Source organism: Sarcophilus harrisii, chromosome 2 (assembly GCF_902635505.1).
Source record: "Sarcophilus harrisii chromosome 2, mSarHar1.11, whole genome shotgun sequence".
In the NCBI taxonomy this organism is placed as follows: Eukaryota; Metazoa; Chordata; class Mammalia; order Dasyuromorphia; family Dasyuridae; genus Sarcophilus; species Sarcophilus harrisii.
In genome coordinates, this window is record NC_045427.1 from 21,771,945 (window position 1) to 21,797,753 (window position 25,809).

The following is a 25,809-nucleotide window of genomic DNA, read 5'->3' on the forward strand; positions in this document are numbered from 1 at the left end:
ATCAGATTGTTTGCTGCCTTGGAGAGGAGGAAGGTAAAGCAGAAAGGGAGAAAAAATTAGAATACAAAGTTTTACAAAAATGAATGTTGAAAACTATCTTTACATGTATTTGGAAAAATAAAATACTATTGAAACTGAAAAGAATATGTACACTCCCAGAGAAGATAAATGAGAAGATAGTTCCCCCACTCTTTTATAGATGTAGGGATGTCCATGAGTGAATGCATATACTGTAAGATGTTCATTCAATGTATTGATCAGTTTCATTGAAACTTTTCTTCTCTTTGTCCATTTAATTTTTTCTCCTTTTTTGTTGAGGCAGTTGGGTTAAGTGATTTGCCCAAGGTGACACAGTTAGGGAGTGTCGAGTATCTGAGACTGGATTTTGCTTGATTCACTGCACCATCTAGCTGCCCCTATATTTTTTTCTTTAAAAAAAAAACAACTTTTATGAGAGATGGTTCTTGGCCATCTTGGAGAAGTGGTTGGAGTGGGAAGGAGGACTAGAATGATAAAGGGAGAAAGCTAGGCAGTCTAAAGTTTTATAAATATATGTATCAATACAAATGTATTTAAAAGAAAACCAAGACTCAACCCAAAGAGAACATTCATCTTGCTGGAAGAAGTAATCAATGACTTCATCTCACAGGGGTGCCCAGAGAAGACAATGGCTGATCTTATCTGGACGCTTCTCAAAAATAACCTTCCAAAATGCTTGCTTACAGTGAAGAAGGAGAGGAAATGATCCTCTCTACTCTCTTCCCTAACAAAGAACTAAGTTTCTTCTTTCATACACATATATCAATCTTTTCACTTCTGAAAGTTTTGTTCTCCATCCAATCAATCTCCATGATTATTCTCTACATTTTCCATCACTTAAACTTGTGACCAGGATCTCATTCTTCCCATTGTCAAAGGAAAATGTGTCTCACATTTAATGAAGGATGTCCCATCCCAGATCTGTCTCCTATACAGAAAGGCCACTTAGAGACTTAGAGATAGGATCATGATTATGGTTAGATATGCAACAAATGACCCTCTGACAAATATGTGGAGATTGCCAGGAGAGATGGTGACAGCCCTGTGTCAGGGTTGGGAGTTGATGAATTCCTTCACTGGAGATGATGAATAACAGGAGAAGCAAAAGAAGAAGAAAGTCCAAGTAGAGCTTGTAAAGCTGTCCCTGTGAAAAAAGATTCCTAGGTTAAACTCATCTCCAATCCTCACATCCATTTCTTCTTTCTCATCTTAATGGAAAAAATAAAGAAAGGGAATGAAATCAAAGTTTAGGAATTACTAAGACTAGTTCATCCGTCTCTCCAGTCACCTTCTTTTTCTGGTAATAAGGTTTCTCCTTTGCCCAGGAGCCTTCTGTCTATACCATCCCAGTTCATTTCCTTTCAACATGTCTTCCCTGTATTCCCCATTCTCAATTTTGACATAAATCACAAAAAGAAAGTTCCAGAAGACTGCATGTTCTAAGAACCAAGAGTACCGAGAACAAATTCACAGAATTTCAGATTACGAAAAAACCTTGGCAGCCATCTAGCCCCATTCATACATGAACAAGAGTTCTCTCCTTAATTGGCCTGCCAGCCTTAGTTTGAAGACTTCTCATAGAAGGGAACCAGCTCACTGCCTCCCAAGGCTGCCTATCTCAATGAAGATAGCTCAAATGGTCGGAAACCCTTGCTTTTTATCATGCTAAATTTCTCTTTGAAGCTTCCACCAATTGTTCCTATTGCTAGGCCCAAAAAGAGAAAGTCTGATTCTCTTCTTGATGCAGTGAATCCATTGAGAAAGCAATGGACTTGAAACCAGAACTTAGCTAAGTTCAAAACCAGCCTCGGATATTTAGGGGCTATGTAACTTTAGACAAATCACTTATGTAAAGGGCTGAACACCATCCCCCTCCCCCAGTTGATGCACTGAGGACAGACAATCTAGCACTTAAGGCTAACTACCTATTGGACAATACTCTATTAGCATATGCTTGGAAAATGGCCCTTCCCACTATTCTGTGCTGGTTCAATCTTTTGTTGTATACAGAGAATTGTGGGAAGGATCAGGGGGTGGAGTGAGACAAGCCAGGGTCACTTTGACTGTAGAGGAAGAGAAGGAAGGTCCTGCATCCATCTTGTTCACTTCTACCCCTAAAGACCAAGAATAAAGACTAAGGACTTTTGCTTATCCCGATTCTGGCTGATTCTAAGATATCCAGGGTGCTAACGTGGTCCTCATAACTTAACCTCTGGCTGCCTCAGTTTCTTCAACTATCAAACATAAATCATAATAGTATCTACTTCACCCTCATAGGGTTCATGAGAGAATATTTGTAAAATGGCTTAATATAATATAATACAATGGCTTAATACAAGGCCTGGATTATAGTAGATGTATAATAAATGTATATTTCCATTTCTTCCTACTTTAAATCCTTCAGACACTTTGCCCTTTCTTGAATGTTCCCAGAACCAAATAGAAGACTCTAGATGGGACTTGAAGGAATAGAACTAGATGGACACTTTCTTATTCTTCAAAACCATTCCGCTTTGACTGATTTTTAGGTTTTTTTTTCCTTAAACAAACACAGAGAGGAAAGCACAAATACAATTACCACAAATTATGTGTGCAAGTTTTCTAACATGTGGGGAACTGGGAGGGAAGAGATATCTTGCAATGGCTGAAACTTACTGTGGGAACAATCACCTTCATCACCACATTGTCTCACCTGCCAATTAAATCACCAGTCTCTTTTATTGCAACTGAATTTCTTGTTCATATTTTTGGTGCCATATTGCACTCATCTAAACTTTCAAATCCCCCAGCGATTTGCTGCTCTCTGTAACTTTTCTTCCAGTGTTCATCTTCCAGATTCTCCTCCAACTCTTTCTCCTTCTCCTTCTCATCTTCTTTTATATTTTAATGGAATCTGTCTCCATGGATATATTGATCCAGCTTGTTCTTTTACCTTTCTTTTGAATTTAAAATTCTTTTTATTACAGTTCTTTTATTCAAAAGAGTAATTAAAATTATTCTACTCAATCCCAGAGGAAAGAAATAGGAATGATGACTGGAAGGTAAATAGAGAAAAATTCTGCCTCCTTGTATTAAAAAAATAACAACTTGAAAATCTAAACTGCCCAAAAGGCCAAAAACTATCCAAAAGTCAGGAGGTAGTGACTTTTGACATTCTATGTAATCAGTGTATTGGTTAGTTTTGAACCATTACTCTCCTCCTTTTTAAATTCCTTATTAAAAGGGATGCATTTCTAGGAGAAAACAGAGAATGAATACAGTGAGGAATGTAGTAGTATCTACAGCTGATGTACAAATAAAACAAAAATATGGGGTCTGTGCTTGTGATTTTATTGGTAAAGGAAGGTCCAGGTCACTTTGTATACAAAGAGCCTTTATTACAGACTTGTGTCAGACACTCTGCTAAATAGTGGTAAGAAAACTCTCTCTACCAATGGAAGTTAACATCTTCTCTCGATCTTTCAGTACTAGAGACTAGCCTAAGCTATGGAGAAGTTAAGTCATTTGCCCAGGAACATACAACCAATTTGTGTCAAAAGTTGGACCTGACCCCCGGTATTCTCCATCCACAAAGCCAGGCTTCCTTTCCAAGAAATATAGCAGTAAAAAAAAAATTAAGGCTGTGACCTCCTCGTCACTTGAAGTCTTCAGTCCAGGATATATGATCATTTGTTGGGAATATTAGACAGAGAAATTATGTTCTTTTAAGGGTTTGAATGGCATTCAAAGTGCCTTCCTACTCTGAGATTCTATATTTTGGGATTTCTTTTCATCAAGTATACAATTATTAACATCGACCTCAGAATAACACTTTATTTTATTCTTTTGTGTTCTCTTCTTCCTATCCCTTCCCCTCTCACCTAACAATACATTCCTGACTTTCTCTTCTTCCACTGGATGAAGACCACAAGACAACCAACTGTCAGAATGACTCCTAGAAGGATGCTCAGGGCAACAACCCAAAAATTCTTCTTGTAGGGCTTCTTAGGGACTGTAAAAGGAGAAGAGCCAACAAATTAATGGGATGGAGAGAATACAATTTCTCCATGGTGCAATAGGGAGAATGACCAGTGGGCATTTAGCCCTTGGGCCTTTGCAGGCAGGAATGAATATGGGCTGAGAAACTTACCAGGATACACAACTGGTCTCTCCAGCTCACTGTGCTCTACTATACAAGCATAATCTGTTACAGAGTCTCCCGGCTGGATCTCCAGGGAGATTCGGAGATAGAAGGTGTCATCGGAATTAGGCAGGGTGCCACTAGAGCTCTCTTTCCCCCATATAGCACCATCAGTACCCTTCTTCCAGTGCAACAGAATGGGTTGTGGGTAGAAGCCTGTAGCTGTACAGGAAAGCTTAGTAGTACCATCAGGGTAATCTTGCTGGGATACATACACCTCAGGTGATTCTGAAGACAAAAGAAAAAAAAGACATCATGTCCCCTTATCCACCATTCCTCCCTTACTCCTAGTTGACCAGCCCTCAGATCTTTCCTTCTTCCAGCAATATCAGTCGTCTCTCTATGTCTCTCCTTGGTGTCTAATATCCTGTCCTGTCCACATGTTTTTGTTGTTTGTGTTTTATTGTATTATGTTGTTTTGTCATTTTTGTTGTTTATGAAGATGAGCTATTAGGGATTGGAATGGAATGACTGGGGACGGAAGAGTTTAAAGACATTCTCAGAGATTTAAAAGTCATGTGACTTAGGACAAATTACTTGACTTTGATTTGCCTTATTTTCCTCTTCTGTAAAATGGGCAGAATAATAGTATTTACCTTTCAGGATTGCTGTGAAACTCAAATATAATAATATTAGTCAAGGACTTATCACTTAGCACTGTGTCAAACACATAGGAAGTACTATATAAATGTTATTTATAAATAAATTATTATTAAGTAATCATAGATATATAATTGAAGTATTGAAATATTAAAGAATACTGTAGTCTGAATTTCTTATAACACTAATTTCTTATCACCTCTTGCAGTTGGTTTGATGTCTCCTGCTTGTAGAGAAATAGAGAACCACAGAATTTCCAAGTTGATAAGATTGTTACTTATATGTGAAAAAAAAGTCTCCTTTCTTTCCATTCTATTTAATATTTTATTTTTCTCCAGTTATATGTAAAAGCAATTTTAACATTCATTTAAAAAACTTTAAATCCCAGATTTACTTCTCCCCTTTTAACCCTCTACCTCCTTTGAGAATGCAAGCAATTTAAGTGAAAGGAGCAGAATAAGGAGATCATTATATACAACAACAATACTGTGTGAGGATGTATTCTGATGGAAGTGGATTTCTTCCACAAAGAGAAGATCTAACTCAGTTTCAATTGATCAATGATGGACAGAAGCAGCTACACCCAAGGAAAGAACACTGGGAAATGAATGTAAACTGCTTGCATTTTGTTTTTCTCCCAGGTAATTTTACCTTCTGAAGCCAATTCTTCCTGTGCAACAAGAGAACTGTTCAGTTCTGCACACATATATTGTATCTAGGATATACTGTAACCTATTTAACATGTATAGGACTGCTTGCCATCTGGGGCAGAAGGAGAGGGAGGGAGGGGAAAAATCGGACAGAAGTGAGTGCAAGGGAAAATGTTGTAAAAAATTACCCTGGCATGGGTTCTGTTAATAACAAGTTATTAAAAAATAAAAAGAAAAGAAAAAAAAGAAAAGAGAATGTAAGCAATTTGATATAGGTTATACATATATACCCATGCAAAACATTTCCAAAATTGACATGTTGTAAAAGAAAACAGAGGCAAAAAAAAATTAAAGAAATTTTTTAAAAGTATGCTTTAATCTGCATTCAGATACCATCGGTTCTTTCTTTGGGTATGGACAGTATTTTTCATCATAATCCTTCCGAGTTATCTTGTATCATTGTATTGCTGAGAGTAGTTATATCATTCACAACTGATTAACTTACAATATTGCTGTTACTTTGTACACATTGGATTTCACTTTGCATCAGTTCATGTAAGTCTTTCCAGGTTCTCTTGCAAACATTCTGTTCATCACTTCTTAAAGCACAATATTCTTCCATCACAATGACATACCAGAATTTATTCAACCATTCCCCAACTAATGAACATCTCAATTTTCAATTCTTTGCCCACAAAGAACTACTATACATATTGTTATATATTTAATAAAAATGACAATTCTCTCTAAATTAGTCTACTTATTCAGTGCAATATCAGTCAAAATGCCAAAAAAAAATCATTTTACAAAACTAGAAAAGATAATAATAAAATTAATCTGGAAAAGCAAAAGGTCAAGAATATCAAGGGAATGGGGGGAACTGCAATAGACAATAGCCTTGCCATGTCAAACCTAAAACTGTATTATAAAGCAGCAGTCACCAAAACTACTTGGTAGTGGTTAAGAAATAGAATGATAGACAGCGTGGAATAAGTTAAGTATACAAAACACAATGGCCAATGACCATAATGATCTAGTGTTTGATAAACCCCAAAGACTCAACTTCTGGGATAAGAACTCACTCTTGACAAAATTGCTGGGGAAAATGGAAAATGGTTTGGCAGAATTTAAGCATAGACCAACATCACACCCAATACCAAGACAGGATCAAAATAGGTTCATGATTTAGACATAGTGATTCTACAAGCAAATTAGGAGAGCAAGAGAGAGTTTACCTGTCAGATCTTTGGAGAAGGGAGGAATTTATGACCAAATAAGAAATAGAGGACATTATAAAATGCAAAATAGATAATTGTGTTTACATTAAATTAGAAAGGATTTGCATAAACAAAACCAATGCAGCCATCTATGATAATATGAAATAATACTCTAAATAATTATTGATTAGAAAAATGAAAATTAAAACATCTTTTTCATATGACCATAGATGGCTTTAATTTCTCAGAAATTGTTTGTTTTTATATACTCTGACCATTTATCAATTGGGAGATGACTTGTATTCTTATAGACTTACTTAGTTTTCTACGTATTTTAGAAATGAGACATATATCAGAAACACTGGCTGTAAAAGTTGTTTCCCAGATTTCTGCTTCCCTTATAATCTTGGCTGCATGGGTGAGTTGGAAAGTGGCTAAACAAATTGTTGAATGTGAATGTGATGGAATATTATTGTGCTGAATGAAATGAGAAAATACATGATTTCAGAAATACAGAAACACTTGTAGTAACTGATAAAAAGTAAGCAAAATAGAACAATTTATACAATAACATAAAATTTTTAAAAATAAACTCTTTTGAATGAACACGTTAAAATCAAAACTTTTAAAAACTGGAAAAGAATAAAATGAGCTTATCTAGGAGAATAATTTATACAATAACAACAAGACCGTGCAGACAACTTTGAAAGAGATAAGAATTATAATCAACTCTATAATAATTCAAGATTCCAGAGGATTGAAGATGAAGCATGCTTTCCATGTTCTGATAAAAAGGGAATTATTCAGGGTGCAGATGTGACTATTTTTTTTAACATAGACAATAACAGATTTTGTTTTGCTTGATTCTGGTTTTTCGCTATGAGGAATTTCTTTTTTTTTTTTTTTTTTTTTTTTTACTTTGGCAAGTAATGGCAGAAAGAGAAATATATTTTTAGTTAAAAAAACAAAACTCTAATTTTAAAAAGGATAGAAAGCCAAGTAAAAGATTAGTTATATTTCATAGAGGGCAAAATTTTTCAGTCTTCTGAAAATATATTTATATTAATTAACAAATGAAACATTCATTTTAAAAAGTAAAATCAAGAAATGACAATAACATATGAGGTAAAATTTCTGTGGCAAATTTATGGAAGGACAGAGACAAGAATTGATCAGATTGGGTAATGATGGAGGATTATGATCTGCATTATTGGAGATAAAATCCACATGAAGAGAACCACGGATGCATTTGAGTATTTAAATATTATTTTCAATTAAGGGGTGTAATCTGCGGAATGTGGATGTTCACAAAACTAAAACAAATAGTACTCCTTATACTCAAAAAATATTGGGGCAAAAATGTTGACTTTAAGAACCTACCATGAATTCCATACCATAATGAGGTGTCAGAGTACTACTTCCATAATTTGAATAAATTAATAAAGACAATTTTTCACATTTCTACTATTTGTATTATTTTCTTGTTAGAGAGAGCTGCATCTTAGGACTTATACTTCCTAATTGCACTGCTCCAGTAGCTACACAATAAGATGAAAGAAGTGGCTTGGTAAAGGATAGGGAGAAATGTACTCACCGTTCTTTTTCATGTTTGAATTCCCAATAATTTTCTGCATTGCTCCAACACAATATCTCTTAATGTAACGTTTTCTTACTTCGGTCCAGAAAGGGCTGTTCACAATCAATTTGAAGTTACGAGCCTTAGGGTTCAGAACCACCCATTGTCCTTCTAACTCATCTACCTTGATCAAATCTTCTCCATCAAAGGCATACTTTACATGACTGCTCAATTGGATATCTCCATCTAATTCACAATCTAACTGAATCTGCAGTGTATGATTTCCTGTGGAAAGAAGAAACCTGGGACACTATGAGAGGAGACTGGGTATGGAGAAAAATTGATGGAGGAAAATATTGTTGTGGTGTCCCAGAAGAAAAAATTATTTGACTTGAGAACTTTGGGAGTGACCTATAAGTGAGTTATAAATATTCCAGTTTCTATAAGGCAGCCTCATTATTCAAGCCCAGGTGAAATCCTAGCAAGAATAGAAAGGAGAGTTGTTAAAGGACTGAGAAAATTAGGAATAAAATGTAATTCAGTCTTTTATATTAATTTCTATTTATTTTATTCTACTGTATTATTTCTTAATCCATTTGTGATCTTTTTCTTCTGTAAATAGATCAAAGAATAAGCTACATTTCTGTGCACATATATATATTAATGGGAGATTTAAAAGAAAGAACAAGCTAAGAACAAGTGCCAGGAAGAGGATGAGAACAAGGAAAAATAGAGAAGAAGGAGAAAAATGACAAGGAGTATAAGAAGAGGAAGAAGAGAAGGAGGAAAAGGAGGAGGAAAAGAAGAGGAAAAGGAGGAGGAAGAGGAGGAGGAGGAGAAGGAGGAGGAGGAGGACAAGGAGGAGGAGGAGAAGGAGGAGGAAGAGGAGAAGAAGAAGAAGAAGAAGAAGAAGAAGAAGAAGAAGAAGAAGAAGAAGAAGAAGAAAGGAAGGAAGGAAGGAAAGAAGGAGGGAGGGAGGGAGGAGAGAGAGAGGGAGGAAGGAAGAATATTAGGAATCAAAGAATCAAGAGGAACTTTTCATTGAATTCAGGGACCAATGATAGATAAGAAGTTCAATATCTTGGGTTCACATACAATAATTAAAGAAACTTGGGAAGAAATGAAAAATGAAAACTCTGAGGCTGAAGGAAAAGTCTCTGAACTGATTTCAATGGAGCATTTGTTTTTGTGAGAAGCTGATGTGGTTCAGGACTGGATCTTTCATAGCTCTTTCCCTACAAATGAAGTAGTAGTGGTTTAAGCCTTCACGGATATTATTCTAATAGATCATGTCCTTCGGGATTGGTCCACAGACTTGGTTGACAGGACATGAACTAAAATGAGGGGAAGGATGAGGGCAAGATTTGTATGGGACTGACTTACCTTCTGTCTCAGTGTCATTTCTTGTCAAGTAATGAAAGACAAACTGGAAATCTTCCTTGTGGTTTATTAGCAAATGTTCCATTTCCTCAATTAAGTTCGATCCCAGGACCTCAGAGATCCAGTCTGCCTTGAACACCATGTGTTGATTTGATTTGAAATAGGAAGCCCACCAAATGTCATCGATGAGGGCAACAACAGTGAGGTCCAAGAGAGTTTTGGATGTGCCCACTGCAATGTGTTTTATCTCATTCTTGTGGTGGCCTAAATAGCCAGAGGGGAGAGAGGAAAAAGAGGGGTTAGAAATGAGAGATGCTCAGAAGCGTAGGATCTCCTCACACCCATCTATTTTCCATTCCTACTTTTCATTGTTAATATTTTAATTATTATTTAATAATTTAATAATTAATATCTTCATTATTTAGACTTAGAGCATGCTTAGATCACATGAAGGAGGTACCTTGTATCTGGGAGGAGATATCCTGCATTTTCCTGTAATCACATAATTGAGAGAAGCCTCCTTTGATAGAACATGTAGCCAGAACAGTCTGTCTTCTTCAGAGTTGCAGACTGAAATGTCCTGCTCTCCTTCCTGCATGCTTTTTGTTGCTCACCATCCAGAGATGGTGAAGGTTCACCCATAGTATGGGCATAAAGAACTTAACTGATGAAGACTTCCGCTCTCCTTTTAGACCCCATGGCCCTGGAAAATGAACTTATAGAGTTTTTTCTTTTTCTGGTCTTCTCTGTTTTAGGTACAAAAGATGGAATTCTCACCTCTCAGACTCTGAAACAAGCCATGATGACCTTAAAGGCAAGATTCTAGGTTGGATGGATAGCTAGCCAGTTCTCTGACCTCTGAAAAGTCAGGGTCCTTGGGACTCTAGCCAAAGGGCAGTTTTGCACTCAGAATTTAGGACTATGCTATATATGAATTGAATTAAGGTATTAACTTAATATTCTTCCCCACCCCAGAATATGAAATGATGCAAGGAAGAATTATGCTCCCATATTGAAGCATATGCTTATCTCTTTGTTCTGTCTCTGAAGTAAATATTCCTTTGTAAAAACTCATCTGAGTGTTAAGTAATTAAATGAAACTGAGTTGTAGAAATTTCCCTCCTATGATTAAGGAAACACCATTGGTGGAGCTGGAGCCATTAACTGAGAGCCTAGATAGCCCTAAACACTTTAGAGAACGCTGGGAAAAGTGAGGAATATAACACCCCTGGATTTCAGGAAGCGGGACCATGGTAATCATATGGTAATGGTAATTACCATGGTAATCATGGTAAATCTGATACACATATAGCAGGTGGGGAATTCCAGATCTTTTCCTTCAGAAAAAGAATATGCAACCAATAGCCAACCTTCCCATCAGGACTTTCAAAGAACTGAATACAAATCAAGGATCAATAAGTGTAAGGATCCCTGTGAGGGAGCCATGTTATAAAGGGTTCTAAATACCAAACAGAGATATTATATTTGACTTGGAGATGAGGGAAATTTATTAACTAAAGGAGTGACACTGTCAGATTGGTGCTTAGAAAGATTAATCTGGCACCGAGAAGAAAAAATGAACTGGAGATTGAAACAGGAAGAACAAGAAGGTTGTTACAATAATGCAGGTGTGAAATGATAGGGCTGACATTGGGCAACAGGAGGCTTGGGAGATGGGAGTGATAAGAGAGAGGAGGGAGTAAATACAAGAAATGTTATGAAGGCAAAATCAACAGGACTTGACAACAGTCCAGGAGAATGAGACAGAATGAGCTCTAGAGAATGGTGGTTAGGTGGCAATGCTGAGGGACTGTTCAGATGTTGGTGCCCTCATTGGTACAGGAATGTTTGGAAAAGGGAGCTTTTGGAGGAAGTTTCAGATAGGTTGAGTTTACAAATCCTTTGGGGGGCAGCTAGATGGCACAGTGGATAGAGGAAGTCAGGAGGACCTGAGTTCAAATTTGATCTTTGACACTTAACACTTTCTAGCTCTGAGACCCTAGGCAAGTCACTTAACCCAAATTGCCTTGGCGGGGGGTAGGGGGGAGAATCCTTTGGGATATCTAGTTGGAGATGTCCAAGAGACTTTTGGAAATGAATTACTAGAGTTCAGAAGAAAGGTAAGAGCTTGTTAAGTAGTTTTAAGAATCATCAGCATAGAGATAATCATTGATCATTTAATCAAGTGAGGCTGATGAGATCACCCAGTAAAATAAAACCACATTAATTAATGGACTACATCCCTGGGATAGATGGAAATGCCTTTCAGTCCTCACTGCCTTTTGAAGAATATCTCCTTTCCAATAATCTAGGACTAGCCTCGGCCCATAGAGATCCCAGCAGCCCCAATCAGGATTATTAGCCTGGGGTAATAGAAGTCACGTTCTCTTGGATTCATGAATCTCAACAAAAATCTTCCATCCCCCAGCTTCTCTCTGGCTTATCTCAATGAAACACATCCCTATTTCAGTTTGTCCTAGTTAAACATTGGCGGCATCTTACTGTCAAAAAGTAGTGGGTTCTGCCATATAATGTTGTACCGAGGTAAATGAAGCTTCAAAAAACCAACCGTACCTGGGATTTCATCAGCATAGGGATTACCTGTAAGATAGCTGGGAATGTACCTGCTCTGCTTCTTACTGTCAGTTCCCTGGGGACTGGGAGGTTCAATAGCTTGCCCTCAGTCTCATGACTAACTAATATGTTTCAGAGGTGATACTGAACGCTAGGTCTTCTTGACTCACAGGCTGTTCTCCATCCTTTGCTCCCTACCGACTCATAAAGGACATAGAAATTTTAAAAAACATCCTTACGTATACAGAGACAATGGTATAACAACCCACGGCGTGTATCACTATAGACTCAACCCTCAAATTGGTACATTGTTATGGCCGCCAATAACTGTATTGGTATATGGGTTATAGCCCATCTCTTTGTTCAGTCTCTCAAAGGGGCTGCTTTGGTTCAGGTATGATAACCTGGACAACTCCCATCCTTCCCTTTTTCCCTAGACATGAGTCAAACCTATCTCAGTAGACCTTTGAAATCTAAGCGCATTAAAGAAAAATGTCAAACTCCTCTTCCTCCATTATTTATGCTGCCCCAACTGTCATAGTCCTTGACCTTCATTAATTCTTACTGATTGATTCTTGCTGAAATATGGACAAAATCCAGCAAAATGCCTTGAAAGGCTCAAATAAAATTTTTCTGATTCAGACTGATTGGAGTCACTTGAAATTTATCCCCAGGAAACAAGATAAAAATTCTGTCCAGAGGCTCCGAATTATATTCTTGCTTCTCTGCTCCTGTATATTTCTCCTTTCTATATCCAGTCTCTCCATCAGACTGTTAAGTCCCTGAGATCATGATCACTGTCTCCTCCATCTGAGTGGGATTTCCTAGAAGGTTGACAACAACCAGAATCTCCCCCATGATGGGCCAAGGCAGGAGGTCATTATTTGTGTTTCTCTGGTCAGACCAAGTTTTTCATGTCAAATCCACCTACCTCCCTTCCCAATTTACCCAGACTCACCTGTCTGGATTCCCCTCAGAGCAAATAGCACCACCAGAATTAGTAGCCAAGAAGAGAATGACCCACTCTCCCTTCTCCAGTTCATCATCTTCTCTGTATGTATCTCTTCAGATTCACTCCACTTAAGAGAGCCACCAAAGTATAAGCCCTCCTTTGCCTAAAGGTTTCTAAATAGGGAAAGAAGCTCCTTTATACCCAAGGGCTTCCTTGCTTTGTTATTGGCTCTGCCAAGACTCTGCCTTCCTATTGCTGCCAGGGAGGGCATTTGTCACCAGGCAAAATCTGCCACGGGCTAGCAGGGGTAAAAGTGGAAGTGAAATGGAGTTTGTGGTGAGAGCAGGAAACCCTTGAATATTATCATTTTCTGTTGTTGTTGGAAAGCTACAGTTGTACCATGGGCACAGCTGGCCTTTGTAACTGTTAGTTGAATTAAAGCTATGTTAGATGGGAAGGAAAATAAAGTACTGGGCCCAGAGTTTGGGAGATCTGGATTCAAATCTTGTCTTAGACAGTCTCTTGAACGTCTCTTATCTCTTTCTGTTTTCTTATATGTCAAATGTGGATAATAATTGCACCTACCTCACAAACTGTTGTTAAAATGGGTTGATATGTGTAAAATGATTTTCAAACCTTAAAGTCTATCTAAATTGTTATTATTATTGTTTCTGATCACAAGATCCACTTTCATGGCCTTAGTGCCCAGTCAAGTGAGAGAGATAGTCCTGTTCTCAGGGTATCACTGTTCCAATGGGGAAACATAGTGCCTATCCTCGGTGGTCTTTTGTCATAAGAGGAGAGGCAAAGAATCTGCCTTCATGGAACCCCTGATGGCCAAACAATTGGCGCTTCAGGGACTTAAGCTGAAAGCATCAGAAGTTCTAGGTAATCGCCTTACAGATAAATATTTCTTTGAAAGCTACTTCTAGCTCCCCGGATTCATTTCAAAAATTGAATCATGTTTGCCATCTGTAGCCTCACTCCTTTCGTAGGGTGTCCCATTCCACCTCACCTCTGTGGTTGAGCCCCAGTGGCCTCTGATCTTTGATAAGGTAGTTTGGGGTTCATCCCTGGAGATCATTCGCCTCAGTTCAAGTGACTCTGGAAGTGAAACGTTTGCTATCAATTTCCCCTTGGATTTCTAGTCCCCTTCTTTACAATTGCCTTTCACCCTCTCTTCCTGGACACAAATGCCAATAGCTCAACCCCATTTCAATAAACATTTGTTAAATACCAGTGATGGCCAAGGCCTTGCACTCTCCTTTGAGAATTCAGACAGAAAATGAGATCATTCCTCCTTTCAAGGGTTTTACATAATTGTTGAGGTCAAAAATACAGAAAAAAAAATAATGGTAATATAAAGATGTTTACAACTAGAAGGGAGGATAAAGAAGACTTCATAGAGAAGATGATCAAAAGCTGGTTCTTGGAAGAAGATGGGGGCTTGTAAAGGGGGAGATAAGGATGGAGTTTCACCTAAGTTCTTTATTGAGTAACCTGAGTTTCATGGGAGCAGCCTCTTAATGACATTCAAATTGTGATAGGAATGTGTCCCTCTTTTTCAGTGCATTGAGAACACGTCCTTCCTAACCAATCATTTCTCTGGACATCTAACTTGGACTACACACACACACACACACACACACACACTCACACCCTTCTTCCCACTCTGACTAATTAGCTTAAGAGGATCAGATTTAAAAAATAATATTCTTTCCTTATTTCTCAGGCTTCTTTTCATAATGCACTGCAAAGTGGAGGTGGAACATTTAATAACTCATGCAAAGAATCATATATGTTTACATTTAATCAAATGATATTGATGCAGGCTCTCCAGAGCCAGAAGAACTGAGCCAGCTTCTGTTAGAATCCTTACAAGGTGCTAAGTCAGTGGAATTGATAGAGACAATGGTTGTTTAGCAGGGTGCTTAACAGTTTTCTAGATGTACTTAGTACTTATTAGAGTTCACACCTTTAAGAGAGCATATCTAAGCTAGGAGCCTCAACCAGGATGCACTTCGGGAGATTCAAAAGTCAGGATTCAGTACAGGAGATTCACAAGTCAGAGATGGCAGTCAGGCAGAACGAAGGAAGACAGAGAAGTGGTGGCAGGCTGTCCTGTAGAGAACACTGAACTCAAGATCCAGAAGGCCTCCAGAAAACTAGCCGACCCCCAGGTGAAGGAAAGAGAAAATAAAGGATTTGGCCTTTAAGTCCTGGCTGCATTTGAGGTGATATTTACACAGAACTGAAAGGAAGGCTGCCTCCAGAAGCCTCCCAAGAAACCTGTTCCCAGAGAACATCACATTTTAGAGAAGAACATTACAAGCTTCATCTCCTCCCATTTTTCTTCTGCTCCAATGATAGGATTGTCTATTAACATAGACATGAGTGCCTGAAAGCAAATGGGTGGAAGAATTTGTTATCGGGAAAGTAATGAAAAGGACATGCCAGATGATCACTCAAGGACCACAGACATGCAATCTATCCAATGGTAGTGGTGGCTAGTTGGTTGACTCTTGCTGCTGTTCCCACTTTCTCTATGGCCACATGATCATTCCTATCATGAGAATATCAAAAAATAAGACCACCAAATTTCTTGAACTGAAATAAATAATTTTACATTTATCACCACTCAAATTTATTCCATTGTATTTATCTCACATTTTAGTCTATTAAGACCATTTTGGACCGTGACCATAGAATCCAAAATATCTCATGCCATCTGCAGATCTGATAATTATATCATCCAAGTCATTGATTAAAAAATGTAATTGACACAAGCCTTCAAGGCATCAAAATTAGAAAGCCATGCTATCATACTGATTAATATGTTGGGCTATCACAGGTCAAACAGATGATAAATTTTAACTTCAGCTGTTCTTTCAATATGCATTTATTCAGTTCCTAAAGATGTACTACTGTGGTATAAAATAGAATTAGAAAAAGGTAATTGATTTGTAAAGAACCTGGAAGGAACTTAGGTAAGAAGGGACCAGATTGGGAATGGCTTTGAATGCCAAAGAATAATTTGCATCCAATCCTAGAAGTAATAGGGAGCCACTGAAATTTATCGAGTAAGGAGGTATGGTGATCAAATGTGTACTTTAGGAAAATCACTTTAAGAACTGAGCAGAGAATGGATTAGAGTGAAGAGAAATTTAGAAATTTCTGAAACACCAATAAAACAGTTATTGTAATAGTCCAAGCGTGTGGTGAAAAGAGCTGGTGTCTGTGTAAGTAAAGAGAAAGGGATCTATATGAGAGATATTGTGAAGGTAGAAATTGCAAGATTTGGTGATGGATTGGATACACTGAATGAGTGAATATGAGGAATTGAGAATTATTTTGGTGGAAGAACATGACCTAAAGACTTGGACAACATTGAATTTTCTCCTTGGTCTTACTGGATGGTTCTTCCTCCTTGGGGATTCCCTCTGAAACTGGCTTCCACCCTATAGCCTGGATTGCCCCCAGTCACCTACAGGCACATGACATTTTACTTCTCTAACTTTGACTGGCATTTGGATGATCATGGATTGTGGGACATGGTGGAACCCTACACCTCTACCTCAACTTTTTCTAACTTGAAATATGGGCACCGTTCCAGACACCACATAGACCACTGGACTAATAAATGGAAGAAAAGATTGAAAATGCTTGGAAATGGGGCTATTTTTCCTGTAAAAAAAACTCTAGGCATCTGCCCATTGTTCTCTCTTCTGAGTCTCTGACATTGTGAATTCTCAGATTTTTCAAAAACTGACTTGTCTCAGAACCTCAGCAGCCACTAAGAGAACAATTGGGACAGTTTGTCCGGGTCTGTATTAAGTCTGAGTGTCCAGGAATTGTGTTCACACTGGCATTTGGAAGCTAGATGACACACTGCGCAGGAATATACAATCCTGGGGGCAAGGCAAAACTAGGACACTATTGAAGAATGTTAAAGGAGGCAAAGTTGGGCAAAAGCTGAAGAAAATTGGGTCAGCTAAAATACACGAGGTGACCATTCTTCAGGAGTCCCATGGCCCACATAGATCCATATATCTGCAAGGGAGTGAGCATAAGATGAGCAGGAACCTCAAAGCAGCCCCAAGGCAGAAATTTGGTGGTCTAAGGGATCTCCCAAGATTTACAAGTTTACTCCTATGTTCTGTTCCCACTTACTCATAATCCAGATAAGTGTTAGCACGTGTCCTAGTGACCTCTGCAACCCTAATTCTATTAAAATGGATACCTACATGGTTTCTTCATATCCAGCCTCTCTTTTCCATAGTCCATCCTCCAAAACTGCCAAAATGATGATCTTAAAATCCAAACTATCTCACAACTAAACTTAAGAAACTTCAATGACACTGTATTATCTCTAGGATAGCATAGACATTCAAAGCTCTTCACTGGCTATCTCTAGTTTGTCTAGTTATTTCTAGTTTATTTAGTTTATTTCCCTTCCTCTGGAGTATTTTGCAACTTCTGGAGATGGTTGTCTGAACAGAGGATTATTCCCTTATAACTGTCAGTATAGTCAGAACTAATGAAAGAGAAATAAACTCACAGTTAGTGCCATCAGACAGTAGAAACCTACTCTTTAAAGGTGCTCTAAATCACTATTGATCAGAGGAATTCAAATTAAGACAACTCTGAGAGACCACTACACACTTCTCAGATTGGCTAAGATGACAGGAAAAGATAATGACCAATGTTGGAGGGGACATGGGGAAACTGGGACATTGATACATTGTTGGTGGAACTATTAACGGATCCAACCATTCTGGAGAATAATTTGGAACTATGCTCAAAATGTTAGCAAACTGTGCATACCCTTTGATTCAGCAGTGTTTCTAGTGGGCTTATAACCCAAAGAGATCTTAAAGGAGGCAAAGGGGCCCACATATACAAAAGTGTTTATGGCAGCTTTTTTTTGTAGTGGCCAGAAACTGGAAACTGAGTGGATGCCCATCAGTTGGAGAATGGCTGAATAGGTTATGGTCTATGTATGTTATGGAATATTATTGTTCTGTAAGAAAAGACCAGCAGGACGATTTCAGAAAGGCCTGGAGAGACCTGAACTGATGCTGAGTGAAATGAGCAGAACCAGGAGATCATTATACACTTCAACAACAAGATTATATGATGATCAGTTCTGATGGATGCGACTCTTTCCAACAATGAGATGATTGAGACCAGTTTCAATGATCTTGTGATGGAAAGAGCCATCTACACCAGAGAAAGAACTGTGGGAACTGACTGTGGACCATGACATCGCATTCTCATTCTTTTTGATGTAGTTCACTTGCATTTTGTCTTCTTTCTCATTTTTTTTCCTTTTTGATTTGATTTTTCTTGTGCAAAAGATCATTGTATAAATATGTAAACATATATTAGATTTAGCATATATTTTAATATGTTTAACATATATTGGATTACCTGCCATGTAGGAGAGAAGATGGGAGGAAGGAGGTTTTGCAAGGATTAGTGTTGAAAAATTATTCATGCATAGGTTTTGAAAATAAAATGCTTTAATAAAAAGAGGGATATCTTAAAAGAGAGAGAGAGAGAAACATAGTGTTTGCCTTCAAGGGCTTCTCAGTCTACAATTTTGGATACCTCTGGTTTTCTGTATTTGTTTCTGCCCAATAGCTAACACCAAGTAGGTACCATTTCTCACCTTTTTGCCATAAGAAGTAGTGCCATATTAGCAGTGCTAATTGATATCAAGGATGACAAGCAACATAAAAGCAAGGAAGACAGTCATTTGAGAAACTGCCTTGTCAGTATGCACTGTCTCTATATCATCCAGCCTTTTGGGTTATTTTCTAGCATTAAGACATTCATTGAACCTTCCAAAGACTAACCCATGCAATATTCCCTATTTCATTCTCACCCACTGTGCAGTCAGTTTTGGACTTCCCCATTTTGCTGTCCCCACTCTGCCTCAACCCCATGTATGAGCCATGTGTGTTTTGCTCAGGACGAGGAGATCAGTCCTGATTTTATTTTGTCCTTGAGAGTGAGGTCTCCTTTGAAAGACCTAACTGTATCGTCAAGGCAGGGAGGCTAGTTCATCACATTGTCTCATTGATTGGACCATCAAAAGGAGTAAATAACATAATGTTCCACTTACTTTAGACATATCATGACCTAAAGATTTGGGGAGTAAGGAAAAGAAATGGGTTCCCTCCATACTTCCCAGATGAAACCTTCTTCCTCTTTGGGATTTCCATCTTACACTGACTCACACCCTGTGGCATGGCTGCTCCTAAAATACCCCTCCCCAAACACATGACTGTTAACTTCTCCATCGTCTCTGTGGCTGACGGATAGTTCACCACAGACTGTGGGACACAGAAGAGTTCCACAGCTCAGACTCAGCAACCATTTTTGCCTTGGAAACAAAATGGCATCCCAGATTCCACAGAGACTATGAGGATATAAATGGAAGGTGAGACCCACAAATGTCTGCTGACAGACCCTTGACTTCTTTTTTTTTTTTTTACTGTTCCCCATAATTACCATATGCTTCCTCTGCTAATGAGTCTCCCAGGCTCCATATTCTCTAGTGTTGGTAAAACTTCCCCTTTATTAAAATCAGAATATCCATAACATTTAGGGTTAGGGTTAGTTGCTATCTGCATTCATAGAAAAAACTGATTAAAAAAAAAAAGTAATTTTACATACACACACACACACATTTATTTATTTATTGGTGTTTAATGGTGACCATTTCTAAGGTGAGAGTTGGAGAGAGGGAAGGAAAAACAAGAAATTTACATGATAATTTTGTTGTATATTTGAAAGGAATGGCAAGTTGTACATAGTAGATTTACAATGTCATGTAAAATCATCTTTTTATTGCCCTATATTGTAGAAATGCTCATTTTGTTCCATAAATTAAAAAGAAAAGAAAAAAAAGAAAAACATCCTCTTCTAGATATCACTTAAGACTTAAACCTGCAGACACTCACAGCTTGAATAATAATATTTCACTGTACTATAAAGCTTGAATGATTAGTGATTTCACCTGTAAGGGACTTCCCTCCTTCAACACTGATTACAGCTTCTCTATAATGTATGTAATTGTTGTTCTGGCTGTAAAATTTATCTTGTGGCTAAAAGCTAGTGAAAGAACTTCTCCAAGGGTTAGCTAGGCTGGTCCTTGGACAATGGACCATCCTTGAAGACTTTTCTAGCTTCTTGAGATCTGCCAGAGATAATGCTCAGCATAAGATAGGATTGTGGTGACCTCATCTTGCCTCAACATTCTCAATTAAAAAATAGATAATAACACTCACGAGGTCATGAGTATGTATTGAGACACTGAGTGAAAGGTAAGTTGTTTCTCTCTCTATGGGTTTGGATTTGGATATAATTATTCACGTTATCGTCTCCTTCATTAGAAGGTAAGCTGCTTCAAGATAACTGTATAACTACGTATACATATATTGGAATTAAATATATTTTAACATATTTAACATGTATTGGACTACCTGCCATCTAGGGAGGGGTAGGGGAAAGAAGGGATAATTTGGAACAGAAGGCTTTGCAAGGGTCAATGTTAAAAAAATTACCCATGTGCATGTTCTGTAAATAAAAGCTGTAATAAAATAAAAAGAAGGTAGCTGATTGAGGATAGACATTATTATCCCTTTTTCATTGTATTTCCATTACTTAGTAGAGTGCCTTGCCTTATAGTGAATATTCAAAAGATGCTTCTTTGATTAAGACCAATGTCAATTTCGACTTCTGTATTAAAAAAAAAGACAAGACAAGAATTATACAAGATGAGAGGCATTGGATGGTTTTTGATCTGCCTCTGTGAAAATAGCACTCATACCGAGGCTCCAAAATTGTTGTTCAGCTGTATCTGTCTCTTTGAGAGTCCATCTGAGGTTTTCTCAGCAAGGATAATGGAGTAATTTGCCATTTTATTCTCCAACTCATTTTACAGATTAGGAAACTGAAGCAAAGAGAGTTAAATGACTTCCCAGAATCTCTCTCCAGATTTGAACTCGTGAAAAAGATTTGTTCTGAGCTCAATCCCAGTATTTTATCCACTGAACCATCTGGTTGTTCACTAATCTGTGATGCTCACATATCATTATATAAACAAGACTCTGTGAATCTTTGATGGGAAAAGACTTGCAAGCAACCTTTCACACAGACACAACGTAGCAGAATGTAAAGTTTGCTTTAGAAAACTGCCTAAGTCTCAGACAATTGTGACTTGTCAATGATCACACAACTATTGTTAAAGGCCCAAGACCCCTAACTCCAAACCCAGTGTCTTCTACTCCTGGTTTTTGCCCCTCAGCAGTTGGATAAGGGGAAGAATGGAGGCCCTGGGAATAGCATGAATCAAGCTTCTGAGTTGGGAGAGAGAAGGGAAACCACTGAGGCTAGGGAAGAGAATATGTTGCCTGCCACCAAGGGGTTTTTCCTTCCAAATAAACTTCTCTTTTCCTATTCAGCAAGAGTAGGCAAATAGTAGCTGGAGTTAGACTTTGCTTCCTGGGCCAGCACTAAGAATATTCTAATGTTACTGAATATCCATCTGAATGTCTGAGGGTGAAATATGAGGTTCCCCCTATTTCTTATATGTAGGCAAATAGTTTTCCTCAAAGACTGACCTTGGGAAAACAGCTACAGGACAGGATCTCTCTATACCCATGCCCTACTTCCATTCTTAAGGATCATCAAGGGTAGGGAGAGGGATGAGGGATCTGGCATTTACACATACACTCACAACCAAGTTCCAGTTCCTTCCCCAGCTTGCTGTTCTTCACTAGAAAGAATCCTTTATGTCTTGTTCCAGAAGTCATAATATCTTGAAGGATAGAAATATATTTTATATTTCTTAGTCTTTATCAGCTACTTCCCTCTGCCCCTTCACCTAACCACTCCCTGCCATTGGGATACTTCATGGATTCCATAACCTGCAATACAATTAAAGTTACAAAAGGTTAAGCCCAGAATTTGAGCTCACAAAAAGATAAATCTAGAGGGATTTACACATCCTTTCTCTAGTCAGGACCACATTTCATCTCAGTCTGTCTCTTCCCCAGGTCATCAGAGCCTGGGGAAACAGACTATGTCTCCTCAGATCTATGGGTTCCTAAGGATAGGTGCAAGTTCTCCCTGCTAACTCTAGACCAGGCTCCAAGCATTTATCTTTGACCTATGATCTTCATCATTGTTTAATGAAATGAATGAAGTCACTAACTACATCCTTATCAACTGGCATGTGACACAAAGCTGAAAAGGAGAACTCCCATGGTGAATGATAATCGGATTTGAAAGATCAAAACAGGAAAACCATGAGCTAATAAGATGAAATATAATTGACTAAATTAAATCCACTGTTTCCATTTAAATCTCAAGCTTAACATCAGATTATGAGGAAATGATTGTGCAATAGTTATGGGTTAAAAATCCAAGAGTGGAACTGGATTGCAAGCTCAATTTGATCTATAAGGACTGTAATAAGTGAAAGATAAGTCTAAGCTAAATTGAAAGAAAGATGTGATTCACAGTAAAAGTAGGTGAAGCACCTAAGTCCTCTTTCCTGGACAGACCCAAGCTGAAGTGATTATGTCAGTGTTACATTTTTAAGAAGGATGTTGGAACCTGTAGCAGTATTGAGTAAGTTTTCTTCATAGGAGAGCATTCTGATACTATACTATGAATATTGAAATAATAATTTTTTATCCTAGATTAAACTAGATTAAAAAATGAGTGTAGTCTATAGAGCTTTTTAAATTTCTATGATTTAGTGAGGAGAAGATAATATTTGGCCAGGAGAAAGCCTGATAGTTGCCTTTAAGCCCTTCCAAGGCTGCTACATGGAAGAGGGACGAGATGTGCCACCAGACAGAAGAACCAGGAACCTTGAATGGAAATCACCAGGGGTTCAGAGAAGGAGAAATATTTAGTTTGATGGAAGGGGAAAATATATATATATATATATATATATATATATATATATATATATATATAACAATTAGGGAGTTTGAAGCAGAAATGAACTTCTGTAGGAGATAGGAAGATTTTTGTTCATTATTAATTCAAGGCAGATTGCCTACTTGCCAGAATTTTTACAGAGTTGTTCAGTCGGGTACAGTTTGGACAAGATGACCTTGATGATATCCATGAACTCTGAGGTTATGGGATTCTTTCCAAGCTCAAGACCTTGATGGAACATCACCTGTAATTTGTCTTCTTCCACTGGATGTCACAGAATGTCAGCCCCCAGAATGCTGAATGTCACAGCCCACATCATCTTCTTAAGGGGTTTTACAGGTATCAGGTGATGTAAGGAAAAGACAATTAATATATGTAAGAATCTTCCCAAGTAGAATAGGGAACCTACTCCAATGGGTTCTTTTAGAGAAGCTATGGGAAAAGGCAAGGATGACCCATATTTCATTGCCTATCTTCTTGGGGTTCAGACCAGCAAAGTCAAGCCAGGAACTCACCAGGATATACTTTTGGTTCCCTAGCCCAATATGGTGCCCCACACCAATCATAATTGGCCCCCGAGTTTCCTGGTGGTAGCTCGATGATGACTTTTTTGGTAGAAGGTGCCATCATCATTGGGCGGGGGCTGCTGGAACTCTCCTTTCCTGCCACAATTATGTCTCTGTTCCTCTTCCAGTGCAACAGAATGGATCTAGAATACAAGCCTGTGGCTGAGCAGGAGAGGGTGATAATGTCATCCCCAGCTTTATGAAACAGCACAGTCACTTTAGGAGATATTGAAGATAAAAGTCAGAGAAGACACCATTTACTGTCAGTATTTACTGATATTTACTGATAGCATTTAATCTCAGTGTTTAAGTTCTTTTATTCTGTCTCCTCCTTTCTTCACTTCTCTTATTGTGATGGCCTGTAGGATCCAGCAGATTATAAAGTTTTTGGAGGGAGAATAATATGCTATTCATTCTATATTCTCTCTATACCCATTTTATAGGAATCCACTCACCCCTAGATCACTATCATAGACCCTCAATAAATGGTTGTTGATACTCATGGCAATGTCACTATATTTTAACCTAACAAGAAGAAGTGTCAATGAGGTTTTGTCTGTAAATCAGAATCGTCTTCAATATTTCACTAATCTCGAATGTTCAGATCTTTGATTTCATACATATGCTTATTCCCTTCAATGATAGGGAATCATAAACCCTCTGGGATCACAGACTCCACACACATACCCCCAAAGCCTGTACCAGAAGCATGCTATAGCAGTGATGTGTGATCTCACTTGGCAACTGAATCTTCTTCTCCAACAAAAGAACAACAGCTAATAATGTGATATTGACTTAGTGATAACTTCATCCTTTAAATTGTAAAGAAAGAATAAAAAAAACTTCTTTCCGGGTAATTTTTTTCACTAACAAAGAGAGAATGATTTCTGGGGATAGAAACAGGTGTGCAAGAGTCAGCTCAAATCTACAGGTTTAAATTGAAACTCACAGATTTAAAACATAGAGGTTTAAATTTTCAACATGAACAGTTACACTTCAGAAGTCAACACAAATTTTCTTGACTTGTTTTGTTGATTTCCTAGACTTAAAATTAAAAATGGAGAAAATATACATAATGTAAATTAAATTTTTAAATGTATTTTGCATCTTCCCTACTCCAGACAGTTATTAAGAATTTACTAGCACATAACTAAGTGAAAGTGACAGGAACCCTGAGTGGAAGTAAAGATTATATTCTAGATTTGGGGATAGAAATTTCAGTTCTCATCTGACATGTGTCTATATTTTAGGAAAGGAAATTTCAAAGAGTTCAGAGGAAAGCTAAAGAGGACTTCATGAATTAAAATCTACAGAGAAAATCCAGTCAGGAGGCAAGGAAGATGTTCTAAAATGAAATTCTGAAGAAGCAAAGGGAAATAATTCAGATGAAAAGGGAAAAGGAGTGTTTGAAGAAATTGATTCAGACATACAGGGAAATGCAGAATATATAAGCAAGGGCAGGTGATTGAGGACCATGCTAATGTCCTATAAAGACAAACTGCGTAGCATTAAGGCTCAGAATAAGCTTTAACTGGTAAGGAAAACCAAGGACAACAACAAAAAAGGTATTTTAAGCTATATTTGGAGAAAGTTAATGGAATAATAAAAATTTTGAAAATTTTTAAATTTGAAAAATTTGAAAATGACCTTCACCCTGGGAATGACTAAGCAAAAAAAGGCTAACAAGGAAGTGATACCCCACATAAGAAAACTATAAAGGAACTCCTTGTTGTCCTTGATGAAGTCAAATTACCTGACCCAGATGAACAACATTTTTGGAGGGTACTGGGAAAAAACCCTGGCAAATGTGACGGCTCATTTACTGTCAATGACATAGAAAAATAGTAAAGGACGGAACATTCCCACAGGAATGGAGAAGGGGAAAATGTCCTCGTTTTCAAAAAAGGAAGAGAAAAAGAATCTGAAAATTTAGGCCACTGAGCTTGACTTGGATTCCTTTTTTTTTTTTTTTATTTTATTTAATAGCCTTTTATTTACAGGATATATGCATGGGTAACTTTACAGCATTAACAATTGCCAAACCTCTTGTTCCAATTTTTCACCTCTTACCCCACCCCCCCCTAGATGGCAGGATGACCAGTGGAAGTTAAATAT

At 37.8% G+C, this 25,809-nt stretch overlaps 1 protein-coding gene across 1 annotated transcript; it reads right to left on the reverse strand.

Moving 5' to 3' along the window:
* Positions 1-3,452: 3,452 nt before the first annotated feature.
* On the reverse strand, positions 3,453-13,354 carry LOC105749194 (zinc-alpha-2-glycoprotein). The gene is made up of 5 exons (XM_012540811.3): positions 13,175-13,354; positions 9,646-9,906; positions 8,281-8,547; positions 4,169-4,447; positions 3,453-4,030 (listed from the first exon to the last, which is right to left on the reverse strand). Exons 1-5 carry the CDS (start codon positions 13,260-13,262, stop codon positions 3,900-3,902), a joined length of 1,026 nt encoding a protein of 341 aa, XP_012396265.1. The 5' UTR covers positions 13,263-13,354; the 3' UTR covers positions 3,453-3,899.
* Positions 13,355-25,809: the final 12,455 nt, after the last annotated feature.

Excerpts from the sequence above, each read along its gene's own strand:
- LOC105749194 (XM_012540811.3), bottom strand. The coding sequence starts at position 13,262 with ATGATGAACTGGAGAAGGGAGAGTGGGTCATTCTCTTCTTGGCTACTA. Across the intron at positions 4,448-8,280 it reads TTCAAACATGAAAAAGAACG|AATCACCTGAGGTGTATGTA; the intron begins GTGAGTACATTT and ends TTTTGTCTTCAG. Across the intron at positions 4,031-4,168 it reads GAGACCAGTTGTGTATCCTG|TCCCTAAGAAGCCCTACAAG; the intron begins GTAAGTTTCTCA and ends CTCCTTTTACAG.